This window comes from Leptopilina boulardi, unplaced genomic scaffold (genome assembly GCF_019393585.1).
Source record: "Leptopilina boulardi isolate dan_hultmark-lab unplaced genomic scaffold, ZJU_Lbou_2.1 LbouV2_116, whole genome shotgun sequence".
Classification (NCBI taxonomy): domain Eukaryota; kingdom Metazoa; phylum Arthropoda; class Insecta; order Hymenoptera; family Figitidae; genus Leptopilina; species Leptopilina boulardi.
In genome coordinates this window covers 29,549-35,600 of record NW_026137659.1, presented here as the reverse complement: position 1 = coordinate 35,600, position 6,052 = coordinate 29,549, and the positions used below count along the sequence as shown (strand labels likewise).

Genomic DNA, 6,052 nt, shown 5'->3' with positions numbered 1-6,052 from the left:
GTATCGAAAATGAAATATGATATTTTTAATCATTGCTGCTTTAATATTTTATCCTTTTTTTTTCTTTAGAAAATAAAATTTGAACAAAAAAAAAACAGCCTTTAAACATTCATATCATGGTCTCAATGAGATAATGAATCGAAAATGGGCTTAACCCTTTGTATAGCATTCCCTGCAATGCAAAGCCTTCTCCTTATTATTTCTTTTAGGCCCATTTCCGGTCAGAAATGTATTGTATATTAATGTTTTTTTTTTTTTTTTAAAAAAAAAATGATATTGCACTCTTTGGTCAATATTTTGCTAGTTTTAGCTATTTTTTTTCTACCAGTGAGTATAGAATTATTTTAAATCATTATTATTATCGTTGATACGATGACCTATAGTAGTGATATTATTTTTTCTCATTATTATTATTTTTTTTTTTTAAGTTCTTGCCTGCCAAATGCTTGTATGCGTGTGTGCGCGCGAGAGTGATGCTATGACTTTATGATATTCTGGAAATGTTTTTAGGCGAATATAAAATAAAAAAAAAAATAATTCAAAGATTTTAAATAAAGTCTGTTGTCTGACTTCCTCTTCCATTAATAATTTTTTTTTTTTTTTTAATTAATGTATTTGATATATATTATCAAATTTTATATAACATTTTAAGTATTTGAATTTTCCCGGAAAATTTGAAACGATATCTATCGGCGAAAATGTGTATTAAATGAACATGGCGCGAATTTGTTTTGTCGTCGTCGCTTGTGTTCGTTTTATCATCAAATTGAGAAACGAATTTATTTACAATTCAATTTGAATAATTATTTTCACAATGTTAATGTTTTCTTAACAATGTTAAAGAGCATTTTGTTTGAGAAATTCAAGAGAGAAAATATTTTACAATTTATGTTAAGAAAGTGATTTGTTTATATTGTGTGATTAAAATAAAAGTGAGGTTAGCCGGTGAAACGCGCACGAAAATGGAGAAAATGATTGAAATAAATAAGACAAGCTGCAAAGAACTTTTAGTGTGGCGAATGTTTCTTGCAATTGTATTAAGTATTGTTTTTCAATTCTTTCTAATGAGTAGCATTATTATTGTGACAAATTTAAATCCCATTAATCCATTTCTTTGGATGCTAAACACGTGGAATGTGATATTTAGTTTTCGAATGTGGTGGTATTTTTTGCTATTGGCAACGGTCACATTTCTTCAAGGATTTATGTGCAGTAAAGATTATTTAAATCCACCGAAATATTTATCGAATCGATTTTTTATATTCTGCAGTATGTTGGGACCGAGAAATGTTTTACTTTGTACATTATATATTGTTGTTGGTGGAATTTTGACATGGTTGCATTTATCGCTTAAAGGTGGACCTTACAGTTCACTTACGAAAAATTGCAATAACATTGAAGGCTTATGTCTTGTGGAAGAATATTTCTTTTTACTTCTTGGTGAGTAATGTAGAAAAAAAAAATTAGGGTTTCTATAAATTTTTTTATTTTCAAAATTCAATGTTTTTTTATGACTTAACGAGAAACGATTTAAAAACAAAGTAATATTTTGGATGAAATAAAAATTTGGAGAAATAAAAATTTAGTTACATAAAAATTCGTTCAAAAAAAAATTCCATAAAATAATATGGTTAATTATTTTTTTTTATACTTTTTGTTTATGAATTCAATAATTTTTATTTCTTTAAATTCTTTTACAAATTCAATTATCTTGAACTATTTTTCAGTTAAAAATTTTGTGAAATTTAACAATTGTTTACAATTTTTAAAAAATCAAATAAAATTACCAAAAATTTCAATTTAAAAACCTTTAAAATTTTCCATCAAAAACTTTCTGAAATTTCATAATTTCACTTATAACTCTTCCGAAATTCAATTATTTTTAATGATTTTTATAATATTCGTCGAAAATTCAATTATCTAATTCTTAAACAACAGAAATCACCAAAAAAATTCTTCATCAACTGAAAAATCACCAAAAATTTTAAATATCTCTTAAAGTTCAATTAATTTCAAAAATCTAAATTGTAAATCTTTGAAAATTCAATTACTTTTTAAAAAATATTATCTAAAATTATTTAATAAATTCTGTTCAATTTAATAAAATTTCATTATTGTCTGAAATTTAAAAAAATATTTTGAAATTTACAGGCCTCGGATTATACGACTTTTTTCGACTTATTTTACTAAGAAGCGAATTTTTCGACTTCTTTTTTTTTTTTTTACAAAATTTTTAATCAAAATACATCTTTTTTATTATACAATGTAGATCTTATTATCATTATTTTTAATAATTTAAAAATATTTCTTTAAAAATTAAATTATTTAAAAAAGCTTCAACTTAATTATTTTCCGCAAATTTTTTTTTTTTTACCATTAAAACTAAAAACTATGCAAAAATTTTAAATTCAAATTATTTGCATGAATTAGACTTTAAAAAAATTTTTAAATGGAACTTTAATTTTTTTTTTTTTAGAAATTTGTCCTATTTAATTAAAATTTTAAAAATTTGTCTTAGTTCGGTTTTGAAATATTCGAAATAAATTTTCTTGATAAGTAATATTCGTGTAGAATTATTCTTATTGAGGAATGAAAAAATAAATTAAATAATATACAATAACAGTAGAGATTTAAAGTAAAATTTTTTTTTTTTTTAATATAAATTCTCGATCCGAGGCATGAATTTAATTATTTCTAAAAATTTCAACTATAACTCTTTCAAAGTTCAATTATTTAAAAATAATTTTAAATATTTCTTTAAAAATTCAATTATTTAAATTCCATGTATTGTAGAAATTCTGATTTTAATTTTGTTTAGTTGAAAACAAAATTGGATAATATCTAATTCAGAGAATTTTTTTTTTTTCAGGTGGTTTTTGGAGTGGATTATATTTTTTTACAAAATATAATATTTACGCTCTACAATTTCTACAGTTCTCAATAATTCCACAAACAAAATTTTCCCAAATCAAAAGAGCAATACATGAATTATTACCGGGAGCAATGTCAAGTGCTATTTGGCCAACTCTTTATTTCGTATGTTTTTACTGTTTATTTGGAGCATGGTGTAGAACATTTTTAATGTATCTCATTCCATTTTCACTTGAGAATGAGCCATTGGATAAAATTTCAAATCTACTAAATATATCGTTAATTTTTTATTTATGGCTTTATTGTTCTCTATTTGTTGTTATGGCAAATACAATGCATCTAATGTTTCAAGCATCATTAACCGAATGGATTTCATTTGATATTGAACGTCACACTGTCTTTAATAATGAAAAACCAAATATTACACTTGCCGAAGTTTTAACAATGGAAGATATACCAATTATTCGACAATTAGGATATTTGGATCTTGTGACACTAGCCCAAAAGGATAAATCGAGAAGAGCAATTTTATTTACATTAAGTAAACCTGGCGGTCATCCTTATAATTGGAATCAAATTATTGAAAATTGTCTTCTTGCTATTAATGATTATACCATTGAATTGAATTCAATATTTTCAATTAAAGATGTGGAAAAAAAATTAGAAACTGAATCATCAACGGTGACATCGAATATTTATCAAAAATCATATCAATATCATATGAGAAGTTTAGTATCGCCTATTACAAAATTATCAACAGAAACACCATCTGAATCAACAGTCAGCAATGAACAATTTTTTATTCGCCTTTACAAAAATTATAAACAAAATTTGATTACCTATTTATTTTCAAAACCATTAATTTGTTTTATATTTGGTGAACAATTGGATAGTAAAGCGCGTCATGTTTTATCGAAAAGTCAACCAATTATTTGGGCAGCCGATGCTATTTCATCATTGGCAGTTGCATCATTAACTGAAGATCCCTATGGAATTGTACTCAAAGATTTGCCAAGAATTATTGAAACATTATTGAGTGTTAAAAAATCACTTGATAAATTACAAAAAGCCAGTTTAGTTATGAGAAAACCCGTGAGTAATGACAAAATACTGAGACAATGTTTAACGTCTTTACGTAGTGCTACAAGACGAAGTATTTATAGAATTGTTACCACATTTCAAGATTTTATTGATGATTTAAAACTATCGCCTGAAACTGTTGATCAGATGCATTCATTTTTCACATATCGGGAATAATAACAATAATTTAAGGATATTAATCTTTAAATGTGTGTAACAAACTTGATGGATATTCTAAAAGAGACATTATAGTGAATATAAATATAAACATTTAGAATATTTAATGCTATTTTTCTAAAAAAAAAAAAAAAAGAAAAAAAAAAGGTGATAAAATCTTTGTTTACTTTTCTTAATATCAAAAAAATTCAAAAAATTTACAGCAGAAATATTGATGAAATATTTTTTTCTTTTTTTTTGGCTCTAAAATTGAAAGAAAAAACCGTTTAATTTTTAGTTTGAAAACAAATGAAATTGTATAATTTTTTTTTCCTATGTGTTTTCCTTTTTTTTTTTTTTTGTGTGTGTGTCTATAGGTAATTGTATTAAGTTTTCAATCAAAGAACAAAATATTTTCACTTTTCAATAAAAATGATGAAAATTGACATTTTTTTTATTGTATCAAAATTATTCAGAAATATCAATGGTATTTTGCATGAAAATAAAATGTTTATGTAAGAGAACATTTTTGAAAGATAGAATATTTTATCAATTTTTTTTTTGGAACAAAATATTTAATATTAATATTTATTGATTATTAATTAATATTATAATTATAATAATATAATTATTAATTATATTAATTTTTAATATTTAATTAATTTTAATATTTTTTAAAGTTCTAAAATTAACTTTTTTAAGTAAACAAATTCCAAATTTAATTTTTCCGAAATAAAGCAAAATATCTTTGTCATATTATATTAGTTTAAAAAAAAAAAAATTTGCAAAATCTCAAATTTTTGAAGCATTGACCCATAAATAAGAGATATAAATTAAACATAAATATTTACAATGATTTTCTCAAATTAAAAAATATATTTTTTAAAAGTTTATCAATTTTTATTCAAATTTAAAAAAATATTTAATTATTGAAATCAATATTTTGTAAGTTTCATTAGAATTACTTTCATATAAAATTATTTTAATTTATATTGTTTGATTTTGAAAAAAAAAATTGGTTTAAAAATGTTTTTTTAAACTAAAAATAGTATTTGAAGACTGTTTTTTTCAAACAAAACTTTTATGGAAAATTTACCAAAAAAAAAAAAGTAGAAAATTTATTTGAAATTTCGAAAAATAGATGAAATAAACGAAAAGTAAAAACGATGTAACAAGAGAAATTTCTCTGAGTTAATATAATAATTGAAATTAAAAGTAATTGAATTAAAAAAAAATTCAATTATCAAATAATTAAATTCTTAATGAATCAATTTTTATAAATTTCTTTTTTAAAACAATTGAAATTTTTCCATAATTGAAATGTTAAATTGATTTTTTTTTGTTAAGAAATTAAACAATAATATAATTAATTCTTATTAATTAATATTAGTGTTATTTAATTTTTAAATTTTTAAAAAATGAATAACAGATAATAATATAGTAATTTCGTACTAGTGGGAAAGACAAAATTGTAAAACTTTGCAAAAAGTACACAATGGGAAAATAAAATTTATCTATCTATATAGTTAAGATATCTTAACTATATGTATAAAAAAAAAAAATATATATATATATATATATATATATATATATATATATATATATATAGTAATTTCGATTTTTTAAAATACTTCTGTTTTTATTTTAATATTTTCTCTTTTACATTATTGTTTTATATCAATATCAATAATTTAAATTTAGTGATTTCAATTTCCGGTGGTAGATGACGCTCAAAGGCGCCAATTTTAAATCAAAATATTTGTTTTGGATTTAAATTCTCTCTCTTCCGAAATTTTCACATTTTAAAAATTAAATATTTAAAATTTTAAACAAAAAAAAAGTATAAAATTAAGATAATATTGTAGGTAAGATAATTTAATGATTATTATTTTCTAATAATATTGAAGTTTCAGTTAATTGGTTTTTTGTTATGGTAGCCCTGCCG

The 6,052-nt window shown here is 21.9% G+C and overlaps 1 protein-coding gene across 1 annotated transcript; it reads left to right on the top strand.

Moving 5' to 3' along the window:
* The first annotated feature begins 705 nt into the window (after window positions 1-705).
* Window positions 706-4,230, top strand: LOC127283254 (nucleoporin NDC1). Its single transcript, XM_051307994.1, has 2 exons — window positions 706-1,440; window positions 2,870-4,230. The coding sequence occupies exons 1-2, from the start codon at window positions 963-965 to the stop codon at window positions 4,126-4,128; spliced, it is 1,737 nt and encodes a 578-aa protein (XP_051163951.1). The 5' UTR covers window positions 706-962; the 3' UTR covers window positions 4,129-4,230.
* Window positions 4,231-6,052: the final 1,822 nt, after the last annotated feature.